The sequence below is a fragment of the Ochotona princeps genome, chromosome 16, assembly GCF_030435755.1.
Source record: "Ochotona princeps isolate mOchPri1 chromosome 16, mOchPri1.hap1, whole genome shotgun sequence".
Classification (NCBI taxonomy): domain Eukaryota; kingdom Metazoa; phylum Chordata; class Mammalia; order Lagomorpha; family Ochotonidae; genus Ochotona; species Ochotona princeps.
In genome coordinates this window covers 49,633,236-49,651,253 of record NC_080847.1, presented here as the reverse complement: position 1 = coordinate 49,651,253, position 18,018 = coordinate 49,633,236, and the positions used below count along the sequence as shown (strand labels likewise).

General features: G+C 56.3%; 1 protein-coding gene across 1 annotated transcript; it reads right to left on the bottom strand.

Moving 5' to 3' along the window:
- Positions 1-284: 284 nt before the first annotated feature.
- ACP7 (acid phosphatase 7, tartrate resistant (putative)) lies at positions 285-11,149 on the bottom strand. The gene is made up of 13 exons (XM_004595177.2): positions 11,110-11,149; positions 9,498-9,830; positions 5,694-5,894; positions 5,400-5,582; positions 4,777-4,900; positions 4,094-4,156; positions 3,887-4,001; positions 3,698-3,805; positions 3,569-3,623; positions 3,409-3,476; positions 3,238-3,309; positions 1,160-1,297; positions 285-441 (listed from the first exon to the last, which is right to left on the bottom strand). Exons 2-13 carry the CDS (start codon positions 9,625-9,627, stop codon positions 376-378), a joined length of 1,323 nt encoding a protein of 440 aa, XP_004595234.2. The 5' UTR covers positions 9,628-9,830; positions 11,110-11,149; the 3' UTR covers positions 285-375.
- Positions 11,150-18,018: the final 6,869 nt, after the last annotated feature.

Genomic DNA, 18,018 nt, shown 5'->3' with positions numbered 1-18,018 from the left:
CAGGGAACTGAGGCACAAGGGGGCCCCTGGGAAGCTACTCCGAGGGCCACTGAGGCAGGAGCCAGGCTTCAATCACTGAGGGTCAGGTCCAGGCGAAGAAGCCGTGGGCATCCCTTACTGGCAAGCCATGTTTGCCCTGCCGGCTGCACCCATCTGCGGGACCCCAAGGCCTGGTGGGCAGCTCCCCCAGCAGAAACGCGAGTCCAGGGAGCCACTGCTGTGAGCTGAGGGGTGGTCCCAGGTCCGGCCTCCCCGCAGGGCATGCAGGTGGCCTCTGGAGGGCGAGCTTGGGCGGTGTTCAGTGGCGATGACAGTGGCGCGGACACCTGCCAAGGCATCAGGACACAGGGCTCCTCGAGAGAGCGGCTCCTGTCGCTAGAGGTACCGCTTCCGGTCACGCAGGGGCCTCACTATCCACACATCGTCCACGATCTTCCCATCCTGCAAGGAACCAAGTCAGAGAAAGGTGGAGAGGCTGATCTCAATGTCCGGGTGCTCTCCTGGCCTCCTGCGGGTTATCAGGCCCTGGGGAAGGGGCCAGCCCTCCTGGCACCTCCCTCCCTGCTGTGTCCTGGGGCAGGAAGCTTAACTTCCTAGGGAGCAGTCCACATGGGGTCACCAGAAAATGTATGAGGTCTCCCCAACCCTGGGGGCAGAGCCAGGCCTGCCATGCTGCAGCAGACTGGCCCTGTGCCCTCTCTGAGCCCTCCTGCGAAGTGGAAAGAAAAATCTGCTGGTGTAGGACTGTCGTGGGGTGTTGTGGGGCCACTGTGGGGCTGACAAGTGCTGCTGAGGATACAGCAGCTTGCCCAGGGCTGGGCGCCAGGCAGGTGCTCCGGGACAGTTATTTCCACTGTCGTTTTACAATGCCAATGGGAAAAACAACAAAGGAATCTGCCACAGCCCAGATCTACCCAGCGTGAAGCTTCCCCTTCCACACACACCTCCGACTGTCCTCGACCCACTCCCCTGCCAGTGTGGCCCTTCCCCTGTCGAGCTGACCAAGCCCTGCTCCCCCAGGGTTCTCAGCACTTTAGACATAATCATCTATCACCACCCCAGATCACAGATGGGAAAACTGATGTTTGAAGAGCTCAGATCCTGGCCAGGGGCATGTCCAGCTCCAGGACATGCAGGGCCTGGCTGCTCGGCCGCTGACCTGGTCGTCGGACACCTGCTGAATGTGGACATGGGTCCCATTGAGGATGTGCAGCCGCGTGTACCCATACTCCTTTATGCGCACAGCGCTCCAGGGTCGGGGGAGGATGATGAAGGGCGTCAGCCGCTCCTCACAGCCCTGCGGGGAGGAGAGCGGTCAGCTTGAGGGCCAGCACTCCGGGCTTCAATCGGCCCAGCTCTGGCTGTGTGGCCATTTGGAAAGTGAAGCAGCGGATGGGAGACTCTTTCCCTCTCTGTTTCTTCTTCTCTCATAAATCTGCCTTTCTAATAAAATTAAATAAATCTTTAAAAAGAGAGAGAGAGAGAGATGATGTTGGCATATCCAGGCTCAGCTACTTGCAGTTGATGGCTGCGCTGTAGCGATGGAACAGAATGGCTTTGGAGGCATTTTTGGGAAATACAGATAGGGCAGCCTGTCTCGTGAAAGTAAGAATAAAATGGAGAAGAGGGTAGGAGACGAAAGCCAACGAGGCTACACGGTCACATTGGGAGACGCGTGGAGCCAGGGACCTGGGAGGTCTTTGTGTGGCTTTCGGAGCCTTTTTGTAGGCCGGAAATGAATTTTGAAATTCACAACAAAATGAAAAGCCAAGGTGAGATGGGCAGGCCCCTGTGGGCAGGGCTTGGGAGGGAAGCTGATGACCAAGCAGCAGGGTGTGACACCCACACAGGGGTGTCCAGTCCGGAAGGGCAGTCCTTCAGACAGGGTGGGACCCTGGAACCTTACAAGTTGCCCAGGTATTTCGGAGGGTCATTGAGGCTGGGAATCAATTTGTAGACAGTGGGTGACACAGTGACACATCTCTCTCAAGACAATTCCTCATTTGGATTAGCAGAGAAGGCTTTCAAATGCTCCATGCAGCTGTTAAGATGCCCCTGAGGAAACCCGCAGCCCTGTTGGAAGTGCGCAGGTTCAAGTCCCACCTCCGCTTCAGATCCAGCTTCCTGCCAATGTGCACCCTGGGGAGGGAGCAGGTGTTGGTTCAGATAATTTAGTCCCATCACGCACTTGGGAGACACTGACAGAGTTCCCAGTTCCTGGCTTTGGCCTAGTCCAGGCCCAGCTGTCAGCAGGCATCTGCGGAGTGAACCAGCAGATGGATTCTCTCTCTCTCTCTCTCTCTCTGCCTGTGTTGCCTCTTGCTCTCTCTCACTTTTCCAATAAAATAAAGTTTTAAAAATAACGCTACAGTTATTTTTATAGCAGTAGGGGAACCCTCAAACGCTGTCACTGAGCATACCTGGGATCCTGTCTGAACCTCTGTCTTCCCATCTGTACAGTGGGCTTGCTGCCAGGAGCATGCACTCTTCGAGCTGAGGGCTCAGCGAGAGCCACTGTGTAAAGCCAAGGCCCCGGGGCCAGTCTACTGCAATCAGGGCAGGCTGTGAAGTCGCCACTCGAGATGCCCACACCATGGCCCAGAGTGCCCGGGTTCGAGTCCAGGCTACTCTGCTTGCCCTGCAACCCCCTGCTAATGCAGACCCTGGAACACAGCAGGTGATGGCCCAAGCACTTGAGTCCTTGCCACCCACATGGGAGACCCATGCTGGACCCTGGTGTCCTGGCTGTGAGCATCTAGGGGAGTGAGCCTGCGGGTGGAAAAATCTGTCTCCACCGGTCTGTCTCTGCCCTTCAGATAAAATGAAAATAAATGAAATAATGTAACATTTCTTGGCCCAGCGCGATAGCCTAGTGGCTAAAGTCCTCGCCTTGAACGCACTGGGATCCCATATGGGATCCGGGTTCTAATCCTGGCAGCCCTGCTTCCCATCCAGCTCCCTGCTTGCGGCCTGGGAAAGCAGTAGAGGACAGCCCAAGCCCCTGGGTCCCTGCACCCGCGTGGGAGACCCGGAAGAGGTTCCAGTCATTGAGGCCAGTTGAGGAGTGGATCAACGGATGAAAGATCTTCCTCTCTATATATCTGACTTTGCAGTAAAAACAAATAAATCTTAAAAAATAAATAAATGCATCTTTAAAAAAGATAACATTTCTTTAACAAAAACAAACACACACACACAACCGGGCATCCGTCCCGCACCCCCTCCAACTCCACTCACTGCGGATCCTGTGGTGATGTGGACAGGGCCTCGGGGGTTGGTGTAGGGTGCCTCACGGCTGCCGTTCAACACCTACAGACAGGAATAAGTGTCAGGGACATCACGCCAGGCCAGAACCGGTGGGGGGGGGGTCCCGACTACACAGACCCCAGCCCCCTGGGCGTGCCTCACCTGGTAGTTGTAAATTGGCCACAGCCGCTCGTATGAGTGCTCATGAGCCCACAGCTGCAGGTCCACTCCTGAGACAGAGCGAGCCGCCGTCAGGGCCCTGAAGTGGGGGGCTCAGGGCTTGGGGCTGTGGCGTCTGGGAGCAGGGGAGGGTGTCACTCACCATGTTTGTAGAAAAGGTCTTCCAGCCCATACTTGCCGTGCAGGCCTCTGCGGACCTGGATGAGGGGAGCCGGGCAGTGAGGGGGGCTCGCTGCAGCCCCCACCCCTGCCCCGGGGAAGGGGTCCCCACCCTGCTCTCGTGCCGGGTGCAGTCGTCCACATCAGCGTTGGAGCAGTACATGGGCCGGTGGCCCATGGTGATGATCCAGGGCCGGGCTGCCCGCTGCCGGTTGGCTTTCTAGAAAAGAAGGCCCTGAGTGAGCGATGGGGAAAGCAGAGGGGGGTCTGAGGGGCCGCTGGGGCTCCCCACCCCACCTACCTGGAGGTCCCTCTCCAGCCAGCGAAACTGCCTCTCTAGCAAGTGGTGGCCGTAGTGGAGAAAGAAATACACCTCGGTGGAGAAGGACACGATGTGGGCAGGACCCAGGTCCCAGCTGGGGGGGGGGTGAGGGGAGCAGAGGGCAGAGGTCAGAGTGCGGGGGTCTCCTCTGCCTCTCCCACCCTCCGTGTCAGGCCCACGCGTCACCTGTACCACAGGCCTTCCGTGTCCCCGGGCATGCTGAAACGAGCCTTGTAGTTGGAGAAGTTGCTGGAATACAGGAGGCAGATGGGGGAAAGGCTGAGGGCACCACGCCCACCTGCTCCACTCCCCCTCAGCCCCAGCTTCTCCCCGAAAGGACACGCCCACGCCTCGCCCACAGGCCCGCCCCCAACAGAGCTCCGCCCCACCGCAGACACGCCCACTCCCGGCCCACGGGCCCCGCCCACCAAAGGCTCACCCTGGCCCCGCCCCCGCCGCAACCATGCCCCACAGGTCCCCGCCCCCAGCGCAGCCCGTCCCACAGGCTCCGCCCTTCCAACGGCCCCGTCTCCAGCAGAGCCCCGCCCCACCACTGCCTTGCCCTGGTTCCGCCCCCGCCGCAGCCACTCCCCGCAGGCCCCGCCCCCAGCGCAGCCCGTCCCACCGGTCCCGCCCTAGTCCTGCCCCCAGCGCAGCCCGTCCCACAGGCCCCGCCCCCAGCAGAGCCCGTCCCACAGGCCCCGTTCTGGCCCCGCCCCTGCCGCAGCCACGCCCCGCAGGCCCCTTCCCCAGCAGAGCCCCGCCCCACCACAGCCTCGCCCTGGTCCCGCCCCACTGCAGCCCCGTCCTGGTCCCGCCCCCGCCGCAGCCACGCCCCGCAGGCCCCGCCTCCAGCCCGCTGGCCTCACTAGCGCTGCTCGTGGTTGCCCGGGCACGTCATGTACGGCAAGCTGGCGGCCACCGGTTCGATGAGCCGCATGAATCTGTCCCCGACGCGGCCATTGTCCTCATCCAGGTTGTAGGCAAAGTCTCCTGGGGGCGGGTAGGGGAGCAGGCAGAGAGTGAGAACCAGACCCGGCTCTGCTTTGCCCACCGATGGCCTAGGGCCACTAACGGAGTGGGCAGCTCTGGGTCAGTGTGCTCCCCGGGACCCCCAGCTCACCCACAGGCTCTGGGTCAGCGTGCTCCTGGTGACCCCCCAGCTCACCCACAGGCCTGGTTTAGGGTGCTCCCCGGGACCCCCCAGCTCACCCACAGGCCTGGTTTAGGGTGCTTCCCGGGACCCCCCAGCTCACCCACAGGCCTGGTTTAGGGTGCTCCCCGGGACCTCCCAGCTCACCCACAGGCCTGGGCCAGGGTGCTCCCCGGGACCCCCCAGCTCACCCACAGGCCTGGTTTAGAGTGCTCCCCGGGACTTTCCCCCAGCTCACCCACAGGCCCGGGCCAGTGTGCTCCCAGCGTCCCCCAGCTCACACCACCCACAGGCCCTGTCCCCTCCCCGGCCCCGGCGCACCCTGCTGCGGAGCCTCACCCACGTGCAGTATGGCGTCGTACAGGCCCTGCTGCGTGTCCCTGCGCAGGCGGGGCAGGGCCTTGGGGTTGTCGGCGCCCAGGTCCCCGAACACTGCGAGCCGGGGGCTCCAGTGGGGCCCGTGCTGCAGGGCTCGGAAGCGGAAGCGGCGGCTCCAGCCCTGGGCGCTGCCGCAGCGGTAGACTGCAGACAGCAAAGAAATCAGCTACGGAGGGCTGCCCTTCGCCCAGGGTCCAACAATCCGTCCCTCATCTCCCAGCTCGCCCTCACTGCCCAGGCCCGGGACCCTCTCACCGTACTGGACCCCTGGGCGCAGCCGCCGTAATGTGACCTGGTGTATGTAAAGCTTCCGCCGCAGGATGCCCCCGTCCACAAAGGGGCTGGCCGTGCCCTGGGCACGGAAGGGCAGGGGCCCTGACACCTGCAGCCCAAACTGCACTTCAGAGCCGGCGGGGACCCAGGTTGTCCAGGTGACAGTCATGGAGCCAGGCTCACCTGCAGAGAAAGGAATGGGGGTGGGAGTGGGGTGCGGGGCAGTGAGGCAGGTGTGCATGCATGTTGGGGAGAGAAGCAGCTAGGATATTTCAAAGTTAGGGGCATATGGGCAGATCCCATCTCAACTCTGACAGTCCCAAAATTTGCATTCCTTGGGCAAGTCTTGTCACCTCTCTGGTTCTCAGTTTTTCCATTTGTAAAATGGACCAATATCAAGTGGATGCTTACGGGCTCCCATCTGGTGGTGCCTGGGATTCAAATCCTGCCTCTGGCTCCTGCCTCTGGCTTCCGGCTAACAGCCACTGGGAGGCACAGGTGATGACCACTCCCCTGTGTGGAACACCGGAAAGAATTCCCAGTGCCAGCCATGGCCCCAGCCTGGCCTCATCTACCATGATGGGCATCTGGGGAGTAAACCAGCAAATAGGATCTTCTCTCTCTCTTTCTGCCTCTCAAATGATGCTGAAGAAAATTAGAATGATGAAACTGTCTATCCTACAGAGCTGTTACGGATAAAGCCCTTGGGGCAGTGTCCCATGTGGTCAGCACTGCGCCAGGGAACGGCTGTGACCCTCTGTGTTAGGATGTCCTCGTGTAGGTTTTGCTTGCACATGGGACCTTGCAAGGGCTGCCAACGCAGGTGACCGCAGGCCAACCAGGGGCAAAACCAGCCATCACACAGCAGGGCCTCTCAGTCAGCATGGCAGGAGCTACTCAGGAGGGGATAGCTCTGGTACTGACCGCCACGCAGGTGCCTCTGTACACAGAGACCTCCTCTATCCCAGGAGAAAACTTCAGATTCCTCCATGTTAGCAACCAAATCGGGCTGCAAAAATGCTGCCTAGTGTGTAGAGTTATGTTCAGGGCCCCAGATCTTCCTCCAACAACTCAAAAATGCACATGCCTTTGACGGGTTCTGGCAGGACCTGCTGCAATTGTGAAACATGGCTGACACGGCTGGGCGGTGGGCACTGGGATGCAGGCATCCCAAACAGGGGGGCCAGGGCCTAGTCCTGGCTCCTCTTCCCACAGGAGTCCCGCTCCTGGCTAATGCCTTCCCTGGGAAGCAGTGGTGATGGCTTGGGTCCCTGCCAGCCACCGGGGAGACCCAGATAGGACTTCCTGGCTCCTGCCTTCAGCCTGACCCACACCAGGCTTATTGCAGACTTTTGAGTAATAAACCAACAGAAGGAAAAATCTCTCTCTGAAGTAAAATTAAAAATGAATAAATCAACATTGCTGATAGCCTCAGTACCCATAGATAGAACAATGACTTTTAATAACACCCACACAAAGAGATTTTAAAAAATTAAAAGACAAAGTGAGGGTGAGCTCTCCAAACTGCTATGCAGTGATTTCCAGGAGAGATTGTTAAACCGAAACAGCAAAGTGTGGACCCGTATAGTCACACAGTCAGCTGCCCTGGACATAGTGAACAGTAAGAAACATACAGAGATGTGCTCTTTGGCACAGAAGAAATATAGGGTTCCTTCAAAAAGTTCATGAAAATGAAATTAAAATAGAAGATGGGTGATACAACTTTTTAAAATCATATATACATGGGGGGTCTTCAGAATTTAATGTGTATTATGTAAATCTGCCTTTCCAATAAAGATAAACAAAGCTTAAAAAAATCAGTGAAAGCCAGTGTGGGGGGAGCTCAGCATGGGATAACAACAGGTGCACCTAACACTATCACAGAACAGTTAGCATCACAGCATCCCAGTGGGAGACAGCAAACCGAAGACAAGAAATAAAAGCTATGCACAAATGTTATCATCCAGGCAGCAGGTGCCTCCCGCAGGGAGCCACGTGGATGGTCCAGAACCCACTTGGTATGCACAGTAGGACCAGCATGCCAGGTGGGACAGTCCATGCCCCAGGTCCAAGCAACCGCAGATAGCAAACTGCAGAGGGGAAACTTTCTATCACATCTGTGCTAAACTCATACAGACTTTCTCACCATGGCATGACTCCCTCAACAATACATTGTTACAGCTGCTTACATAGCATTGACAGTGTTCAAGGGGACTTCGTGGAAAAGTGGAACACAATTCACTTTGATCCCCACCTCCATTCCTAGTATTTGAAATCAGGCACAGCAGATTGAACCACTGCCTGCAACACTGACATCCCATACGAGTGCCGGTTCAAGCCCTGGCCGCTCTATTTCCAAGTCAGCTCCCTGCTGATGCACCTGGGAAGGCAACAAAAGATGGTCCAAATGCTTGGGGCCCCAAAACCACATGGGAAACTCAAATGGAGATTCAGGCTCTTGGCTTCAGCCTGGCCCATTCCTGGCTGTTGTGGCCAGTTGGGGAGTAAACAGTGAGTGGGGGAGCTCTCTTCCTTCTCCTCCTTCCGTCACATAACTCTGCCTTTCAAAGCAGAACGTGCATTTCCGTTGAACTTTTCAAAGACACTCCTCTGCCCAATCACAGAAATTTCAAAAACTAATTCTGCACCAGAAATCAACATCTTTTCATTCCATCTTCCATAAGCTTTTGGAAGTGCCCTCATGTGACACTTGCGGAATCATCTTGAGATGGTTTAAAGTGTATGGGAGGAGAAAGAAATGGGGGTGGCAGTGGGGTGCGGGGCAGTGAGGCAGGTGTGCATGCATGTTGGGGAGAGAAGCAGCTAGGATATTTCAAAGTTAGGGGCATATGGGCAGAGTCCAGTTTCCTGTCCATGTGTACCCTAAGAGGCAGCACAGGATGGTTCAGGCAGGTGGGTCCCTGCCAGCCACGTGGGAGACCTGAATGGAGTTCTGGGCTCCCGGGTTCGGCTTGGCCCAGCCTTGATGCTGTGGACATTTGGGGGAGTGAACCAGTAGATAGGGGCATCTTTTTCTCCTTCTCTCTCTTCCTCTCTCCCGCCATCACTCTGCCTTTCAAATAATTGGTTCTTTTCAAAAAATAGCGTGCCCATTAAGGCAGAAGAGACTTAAACTGTGCTTCATTTTACGCAATGGAACAAAAACATAGTCGTTGATGTCTTGGTTTCCATTTCTAACGGCGACCTGGCTCACGTCTAGGCCATCTTTCGGAGGTCCTCAGGGGCTCCGGGCAGCGCGAGGGGACTCAGAGACCCACGTGCTCCTACAGGCCAGCTCAGCTGTGCTGTCTCACCACGAGGACTTCTCCAGTGCCCTCACCAGCAGGCCAAGGCCAGAGCGCGCAAGTCTCTCACTCAGTGTCACACAGCAGCCATGCTGGGCTTCAAACCCCGGGGCAGCCTGGCTGTGGAGGGTGGGATAGTCCCAGCTCTCCCTGCCCCCATCCCCTTGATGATCTAGGGTCTGGAGCCCACCTCGGCTGCCCATGTGACTGAGTTAAAAGCTCTCGTGTGTAGCCGGGGGAGGGCAATGATACCACAAGCAGGGCCGGCAGGCAGCAGCCCCCTTCTGCAAGGGCTGAAAGCACTCATTCTGGGCTGGTGGCTGTGGCCGCTTCTCACGCAACCACAGCTGCCTGGACCCCAAGCCCAGAGGGGCGCAGCGGAGGTTTCGGAAGACGAAGCCGCCAGCCTAGGGTTTCACTCAGCAATGCAGGCTGGACTCCCAGGTCCCTCCATAGTCAACCATCACCAAAAGACACTTACCTAGATAAGACAGGTGGACTTGCTCTGGGATGGCGCTGGGGTAGTCTGGGGCCCCGTGGCCTCCCAGAGAGGAAAGGAGGAGCAGCCAGCAGCAGGGCCAGCGGCGATGACAGCCAGAACGGGGGTGCATGGTGGTAGGGGAGGGCAGGGGCACAGAGCAGGGTGTATGCGGACTTGATGGAATCGCAGACTCCTCCGGAGCAGCAGGAAGGGGGCTAGGAGGCTGGCTGCAGGAGGAGGCAAATCTGGCACGGCGGTCAGTCCCTGGTCGGGGAAGGGAGAAGCTGGGAGGGCTTCCCGGCGGCGGGGGCAGGGAGGTGGGTTCTGCAATGGCTGGAGAAAAAACAAACGCGAGGACGGCTGAGGAGTGGCGCGGGCTGGCTGGCCGGGCGCTGGCAGTTCAGCACCTCGCGAAACTCGCGGCTGCCCCCGCCGGCTTCGCCAAGCACAGGTGCCAACCTGAACTAGCCGGGGACGGCACAGCCGGCATGCGATGGAACCCCGGGGCCTGTCCCCCGCCGCGCCTCGGCCCCGTGGAGCAGGTTTGGAAAAGGCGGGTCGGGTGGGGGTGGGGGTTCAAGACAGGAAGTGGGCTTTGCCATCCCTGGTGCTCGCTCTCCTCTCGCCCGCTCCTTAGCAAGCCACTTGGTCCTCTAACCTTCAACTCTAGCCTTCCTCGTGGATCTCAGCAACCCCAAATCTACCCCATCCGCTCTGCCCGCTCAGTGTGCCCTCATCCTGCACCCCTACCCGCCGCCAACCCATCCCGTCTCCCAATCACCTGCAACCCAGACCCTGCGCACCCACTATCCAGCCCTTCCACGCCTGCTCCAGCTCACTCCGGACCCTCCGGGGAGGTGGAGCGGGGGCAGAGGCGCGGAGCTGGGACGAGGTGGGGGAGAGGCGCCCTCCAGACCCCAGCTCACCCTCCCTGGCGCCGGCTGCCCGCGCGCGTCTCCGGCCACTGGCGACCAGCGCCACCGCACTATTTATGACTTTGCTAGTGCCGAGGCCTCTTGCCGCCCACAGCCCGTCCCAGCCCCGGAAGCTTCGGCTGCTTCCAGGTGACGGGCATCCCAGACAGCTGGGGCCCCGGGTCCCACAGGTCGGGCCGGTCTCTGGCGCCCCACGCCCACCTGTCTGCCACCCGCCCCCCTCCCCACCCCCAGGGCGGGGTGCGAGCAGGGGGACCCGGAGACTCAAGATCCACTACCGCAGCTGTCGACATCTTTAAGCTGGCCACCAGGTGAGCACCGGCAGGGCAGGTAAGGTTGCGCCAGTCCTTTCCCTCCCTCCCCCCGCCCCTGGCGCCCCTTTCCTCAGCTGCGGGGACCTCAAAGCGCAGACGTCCCCTCCCGCCCCTGGAGGAGTACGTCCCCTCATTCCCAGGTGTGCGGGCACCCTGGGAGTCCCCATTCCTTCCTGCTGCTCCTGCTTCGCTCTTTCCTGGTTAGCCCCTCGGTTTCCTCCCTCTCCAAGCCTGGTTCGCTGCCTCCTCCTCCTTGGACCCTCTCCCCACCCTAGTCACCCTGAAAACACATCGCCAGCTCCGCTGGTGAGCCGCGCGCCCCAGGGCGGGTTGCTCAACCAGGCCTGCCCTCGGTTTTCTCACCTGTAAAACGGGCTGCTCGGCCTGCTGCCCCCGCGGGCTGTTGTGAGGACTCAGCGAGTCCACGCACGAAAGGTCGCGGCCGCGCGGCGAACCCGCCTGGCCGAGCACCAGCTGCGCTGTGGGTGCCACTGTTGATGCCAAAACTGCGGGATCCGCCCCCGCGGCCTGGATGGGTGCCAGGGCTTCTGCGGGAGAGTCCGGAGTTTCACTTGTCCCATGCTTAGGTGGGTTTCAGAGACCGGGGGAGAGAGGATAGGGGCGGTACCGCTCGAGTGTGTGTGCCCAAGAGTATTTTCTGTCTTTTGACTTTGGTCCTCATCTTCCAATCTCCTTTACAGTTCAGAAAATAACGAAAGGCAGCTCCTAGCCAAACCCACCCTTCTCCAGCCTTTGCCCGGATATCCAACAATAAGCCTCATGGCACCTTCTTGTCCTGGTGGTCTTCCTGCATGGAAGATTCCTAACCGTATGTGTGTGTGTGTTTTAAACTAGCCAGGGCAGGCTGGCCAAACACTCCTTACGAAAGGAACTGCCGCTGGGGAGTAATGGAGACACAAATATTTGCCTGACAAACGCGGGAGGCAGCTGTGTTGGGTGTTCTAAACGTAGAGGCAATTTGGCAATTTGAGGGTTTTGATGAATGTGTGACTGATGTTTGAAAACTGAAAATATCTGTGACTTCCCTTGTGAGAGAAGCAAGTGCGAAGTTGCAACATCAGAGTTTCCCAAACATTTCACTTTAAGACATTTTACTTTAAAAACGTTGAGGGTCCCCCACCCCCCTATGTAGCCTGCATCTTCTATTACTGAGAACTGAAACACAAGAACGCTCATGTAAACATGACCTTGGCTGGTAGAGCAGTGATGTCATCACCAGGCAATGATGTCATAACATGTCAGGTGCTAGCAGAGCAGTGATGTCATCACAGGTCAGGTAGCCTTTCTAGAAGACAGAGAGGGCAAGCATATCTTTGTGTCATTACAAAAATAGTAGTGAACTCATCCTCACCAGAAAGAGGATTTGGGGCCCTTAGGCTCCTTAGATCACTTTAGAATATCTTAAACATTTTACAGAGAGAAGGATAGAGAGATCTTCTGTCATGGGTTCATTCCCGAAATGGCCACAACAGCTGGGGTAGAGCCAATCCAAAGCCGGGAGCCAGGAGCTTTTTCCATGTCTCTGATGTAGGGGGAGGGCTCAAAAGACTTGCGCCATGTTCTGCTGCTTTCCCAGGCCACAAGCAGGGAGCTGGATGGGAAGTGGAGCAGCTGGGACATGAACTGATGCCCATATGGGATGCCGGGGCCACAGGCAGAGGCTCAGCCTCCTACATCCCCCATAGATAACACTGAAAGACTGCCGGCGCTAACCCCACAGTGCTTCAATTTTTCCATCTGCAACTGGGTATAATAACAGTCACCACCTCCCAGGACTATAATGTGAGGACTAAATAAGATTACAAAGATAAGCCATTGAGGAGAAGAAACAACACAAAAACAAACTAGCTCTTCCAATGAGGATCATATCCCAGACATCTGGTCTACCCAGTTTGTATGAGGATACAATGAACCTGCTTTTCCAAGTTGTTTTTAAATGATTCAAACCTTTTCATTAGGAAATTTGACATATATACAGAAAAAAAAAAAGACACGCCACATAAACGTTCCATAGCAGTGAACACCACCAGGTGAAGACATGAAGCCTTACTTAGCACTTTTTCCTAAATCCCTCCTGCCCTCCCAACACTGTCCTCCGCGTGAAGACAGCACTGCACTGACTCAGACGGGACTTGAGGTTCACCACCCAGTCCACAGCGAGACTGCCTCCCAGCCCCCGTAGCTGCACATCTCCTATATTTGCATGTGCTGGAAAGCACACTGTATGAACCCTTGTGTGGGGCATTTTTCACTTAGCAACAGGATTGTGAAATTTATCTGGGCTGGACACAGTAATGCTCCTCATTCTTTCTCATTGCCAAGTACTAGTCCATGGTGTGGAGACACCACGGATGTACCTCCTGTTTATGTTTTTGTGCTGTCTGTCTGTCTTGGAGCTCACTAGTGCTGCTACCCTTCACACCCTGACACATACATTGTTGGCGATAGATACATGCACAGGCTGAGGCTAAACCAGGGAATGTCTGGGTCACGGGGTCTGGTCTTGCTTGTCTGTAGTCATTATTGATAAGGAGTTTCCCAAGGTATTGGTCACGGAGTCCTCTCCTCCCACCAGCCGTGAGGGAACTTCTCCGTGGTTCCCCACCCTCCCCAGCGCTTGGCATTGTCAGGGATTTTATTTTTAGTCATTTTGATGGGTGTGGAGTAGCAGCAGCAACGTGTAGAATGAATTTGCATTTGTCCGATGAGTAACGAAGTTGAGCATCTTCTCATTTGCATAGTGACCACTTGGATGTTTTCTGTGGGGTGATTGTTCAAGTGTCTCACTCTGTTTTCTGTTGGGTGGTCCATTTTTAAATGGATTTACTCTTTTCGTGTGCTGGGTGTGAGCCATTTGCTAGATGTATGGTATTTTCCTGCTTTCAGGCTGGCCTTCTCACCTCACAGTGGCATTTTTAAGTGAACAGAAACTTTCAACTTTAACATATTCCAATTTATCAATGCACATTGCTGGGAAAAAAATGAAGATAAATGGGTCTACTTTAAAAAAATTTTTTAAAGATTTGTTTAATTTTATCGCAAAGTCAGATATACAGAGAGGAGGGAAGACAGAGAGGAAGATCTTCCATCTGATGATTCACTCCCCAAGTGTCTGGAATGGCCGGTGCTGTGCCTATCCGAAGCCAGGAGCCAGGAACCTCCTCCAGGTCTCCCACACGGGTGCAGGAACCCAAGGCTTTGGGCCATCCTGTACTGCTTTCCCAGGCCACAAGAGTGAGCTAGATGGGAAGCAAGGCTGCTGGAATTAGAACAGGCACCCATAAGGGATCCCGGTGAGTGTAAGGTGAGGACTTTAGCTGTTGGGCCACTGCACGGGGCCTGGGTCTACTTCTTTTGAATGGAAACTTCTTATTTTTCCATCATGAAAGGTCTCATTTTGAAAAATCAGAAGATGCAAAGACCTGGGAGCCCTTGGTGGCTGCCTTCGGCCTGGCCCAGCCTTAGCCTCTGTGGCCATTTGGAGAGTACACAGGTGGATGATCTATTTGTGTGTGCGACTCTGCCTTTCCAAAAACATATAAATAAATATTTTTAAAAATGTGTCAATTTTTGTGTAATCAAACATTCTTAGTAAAGCATTAATGATAAAAATTCTTGCAAGCGTGGTTTTCTAGGTTCCTGTGCACTTGAAGAAGATGTAATAAAATGCTGGGGAAAAGGCTGTGGCACACCTAGGTAGCTGCTGCTGTTGGCGACCGTGCTGACACCAGCACACCTGAGCCGGGTACCCGGTACGCCCTTGGGGGCCCCCTGGCAAGCTGGGAGGGGAGTCTTGGAAGCCCACCTTACAGATAAGGAGGAAACAGGCTTGGCAAGGCTGTCTTTCTTATGTGCACTGGCCTAGCTGGTGTAGGAGGGGAGCAGTGATGGGGAGACAGCTTCCTTCCAGCAGACACTGGGAGACTGTGACTTGGGCCCACAGGTCCTGGAGTCCCAGCTGGGGGGCAGGGCCTCAAGATCAGAGCTGCCGTGTGTGGGGGAGTGCCCCCCAGCTTGTTAGATACTCTTGTCTGTGCTTTGGGTCAATGATCCCATTGATGCACTGCCCTGTTAATGGACCCATTTTATAGATAGGCAATTCGAGGCCAGAGAGAGAGACTGTGTCATTCCGCTTACGGAACGCGGCTGGTATGCAGCAGAGCTGGGGTCGGAGCCCTGGGCATCTTGCTGGAAAGCTGGGGGCGGTCCAGCTTCTCAGGAGATGCTTTCCTCTGTGTAGGAGAGACCGAATGAGGGAGACTGTCAGCTCCCCCTTCACATCTGTCCAGAGCCTGCACATCTCACTCATGCTCACAGCCCCCACTCCCCCCTCTCCTTTGTGGGGTGGGCCCCTGTTCCCATCTTACCCCCTAGTCTGTCCTCACCCTCAACCAGGGGAACTTCTAAAGCCTGAGTCGGACCCATCCCTCGCTTGGCTCTGAGCCCTTCTGTGGCTCCATCTCCCTCAGAGCCACAAAGGGAGGCTCGTAAAACACGGGTATCCCCTCTCTGTTCTTTCACATACCCCCACCCAGCCCCAGCATCCCCTCTGCTTCAGGCACAGCTCCGTGAACACATCAGACACATTCCCACCAGGGGGCCTGGGAACCCTCACCTGGGCCATCCTTGCCTGAGGTCATCAGAGACACTGTGCTGGGAAGGGATTCGCTTGGTTCTCCCAGGGCACCAGCCAGCTCCCTTCTCCATCTCTCCGGTGTCCTGTCATTGCCTCCTCTCACCATGTTCTCTCGCCATGACATCACAGCCACAGTGTCACACAGCGCCCACTCAGGAGCCAGAGCTGCGCTGTCTGGGCTCTCGCCTCCAAACCGGTGATCTCCCATCACCTCTCTTCATAAAGTACCCAGCACCACCCTGGGAGCCTCACTGGAGTCCGTGGAAACAGACTGACACACTCCTCACCTCCTCGCACACTGCTTCCGCTATCCCCTAAACCCAAAGCACCTTCAATGAGAAGTCCCTTGATTTTCCGACGGAACACCACACTCCACCACCACTACCACTCCAGATACCCTAAGGTGGAGGGGGAGGTCTGTGTAAGAAGGGCAAACCAGGCATCATTTTAGGCTTGATGGGTTATGTGTTTTTTGCTAATCCTTTTTTTTTTTAATTTTTATGTGAAAGGCAGATTTACAGAGATAAGGAGGACAGAGATAAAAGCTTCCATCTACTGATTCACTCCCCGGATGGCTTCAGTGGCCAGTGCTGAGCTGATCCGAAGCCAGAGGCCAGGAGCCTCTTCCAGGTCTCCCACGCAGGTGCAGGGTCCCAAGGCTTTGGGCCATCCTCCTCTGTTCTCCCATTCCAAAAGCAGGGAGCTGGAAGGGAAGTGGAGCAGCCAGGATATGAACCGGTGCCTGTATGGGATCCTGGTGCTTGAAGCAGGAGAATTAGCCACTTGAGCCATCACGCTGGGCCCAGCCCTATTGTGTTAACACAGAAACAGTGATGCGAAATAGGGAACCGAGATGACGGTGCACCAATAGAACTTTGTGTATGCACCCTGGCATATGCCTTTTACATACTGCTTGCATGCCACAGCACAGTAGTCATCTGACTTTGTGCCAACCATCTTTAGGGTGCAAGAACAAATGACACACTGAACTGGGCACTTGGCATGCCGGTTGTAGTTGGCCAACACTTGCCCTAAGCCTACCCTGCTCAACATTTTATGAGTCCTTTAAAAAGCTTATTTATTTACTTTCCTCTGTTTGAAAGGCAGCGTGATACAGAGAAAACAGAGAAAAGGAGAAAGACCTTGTACCTGCTGCTTCGCTCGCCCACATGCCCGTAACATCCAGGAACAGGCCAGGCCAGAGCCAGGAGCCCAGAACTCCAATTGTGTCTCCCACGTGGCTGGCAGGGACCCAAGCACTGGAGCCCTCGTGCAAGACCTCCCAGGATGTGTGAGCAGGAAGCTGAATGAGAAGCAGAGGTGGCAGAACTCAAACCAGAAATCTGGCACATGGAATGTGGGCACTCCAAGGGCAGCTTACTTGGTTGGGCCGCAATGCCCATCCCGTGCCCAAAGCGAGAGAGAGCCCACCTGCTGGCTTACTCCCTGAATGCCCACGATAGCCTGGGATCACCAGAAATTCAATCCAGGTCTCCCACTTGCCGGGCAAGGTAGTGACTCTACCTACTCTGAGCCAACTCCGCTGCCTCGCAGCATCTGCACTGTCAGGGAGCTGAGATCAGGGGCAGGACAAGGTCTCACGCCCAGGCACGCCCAGGTGGGAGAGGGGGGCATCCTATCTAGCATCTTAGTCACTAGGTGCCCATGCCTTTCTAACAGACAGCAGTGCTGACGGGTTCATGCTGTGTGCTGCCTAGCTTCCGTGCTTGACTGTCAACTCCTGGAGGCGGGGATGCTGTCTGTCCTGCCCTGGCAGGTGTACAGGGAGGCCTGGCTAAGTGAGTGGATGAGTCCTGGCAGTGATCTTGGAACAACTCTTTTGTTTTTTAAGATTTATTTATTTTTAGTGGAAAGTCAGATTTACAGAGAGGAGAGAAGAACATCTTCCATTCGATGATTCACTCCCCAAGTGGCCACAATGGCCAGAGCTGAGCCAATCTGAAGCCAGGAGTCAGGAGCTTCTTCCAGGTCTCCCACAGGGGTACAGGGTCCCAAGGCTTTGGACCTTCCTCGACTGCTTTTCCAGGCCACACGCAGGGAGCTGGATGAAAAGTGGGGCTGCTAGGGCACAAACCCTAGTCCATATGGGATTCTGGCACGTACAAGGCAAGGACTTCTGGCTACTAGACTACCGCGCTGCCCACCCCCACTCTTACATCACTGCCTCTCCCCACCATCTGTTCCTCTCCAGGGGTGACTGTGGCCACACCTACGTGAATGCCCTCGGCCTCAGAGGCCCCGTGCCTGGGCGCTGAGTGAAAGAATTCAAGACCGGAAGGGGAAGGGAAGCAGAAAAGCATTTCTTCTCACCCGCGGATGTGACACTCCGTGATCTCATTCTGATTGGGCGTGACTCCACATGTCAGGGGACCTGTGAGCCACCGAGGCGAGGGACATGCCCAGGAGGGTACAGCTCATCTCCTGGCACCTGCCACTCTGTCAACTATGGCGAGAAGAAAGTCTCAGACAAAGGGTGGGGGGTGAGACCCGGCACAGGAGGTACCCCACGGTCAAGCCCCAACCGCAAAACGTTCTTTACTGTGCGGTTCAGAAATGCCCCCAAACTCTGTGCATTGCCCAGCACCGCTCAGGAA